Here is a 592-nt window from a genome sequence, read left to right as displayed (position 1 = left end):
TCATGATCCCAGTCTTTTGGAGCTGAAGCGTGGCGGTGCTGAGAATGCAGAGTGCTGTGACACTCCGGACAAAGAGCAGCGGACGACCGATCCAGGTCAAGCCACCAACGCGGTTGACTTCAAAGAGGTTGTAGCCCTCGCTCGTGCAGCCATTTGCCAGCGTGTAGAGTCCCGCGATCAGCGCAATTGCAGCTAGAACAAACGAGACGTATTGGCAGAGTCCTCGAAGGTACGTGGCGACGTTGAGCGGCATTTCGATACCGCTAGCAGCAATGCGAGACAGCGACGATATGGCAGAGACGACAGCCACCGAGCCAACATCACCATCCGCCACGATAGCTTCTCGCACACCGACAGACCAGTCGTACGCGAGGGCGTAGCTCGTGTACATCATGGTCGCATCGGACGGATCAAAAAGCACTTGGTGGAAGAGCTCAACGCGGTTGGTCGGCACGTGTCGAGCGTATTGCGACATGCCAACCGAGGTTTGAATGACGTCGGCCTCAACGACTCGCGCTTGAGCTCGGTACGATTCGAGGGACTTTGCCGTAAAGTATTTCGAGACAAAGGTCGACACACTCTCGAGAAAAGC

General features: G+C 56.1%; 1 protein-coding gene across 1 annotated transcript in view; it reads left to right on the top strand.

Annotated features, from left to right (window-relative positions):
• Positions 1 to 167, top strand: part of SDRG_13176 (hypothetical protein) — a gene marked incomplete at both ends in the record, with an annotated part of 1,890 nt that extends 1,723 nt beyond the window's left edge. The window contains one exon of the mRNA XM_008619257.1: positions 135 to 167. Within this exon, the coding sequence (XP_008617479.1) occupies positions 135 to 167 (33 nt within the window). The remainder of the gene's footprint in view (positions 1 to 134) is intronic.
• Positions 168 to 592: the final 425 nt, after the last annotated feature.

Source organism: Saprolegnia diclina, assembly GCF_000281045.1.
Source record: "Saprolegnia diclina VS20 unplaced genomic scaffold supercont1.57, whole genome shotgun sequence".
In the NCBI taxonomy this organism is placed as follows: Eukaryota; Oomycota; class Saprolegniomycetes; order Saprolegniales; family Saprolegniaceae; genus Saprolegnia; species Saprolegnia diclina.
This window is presented reverse-complemented; position numbering and strand designations above follow the sequence as displayed.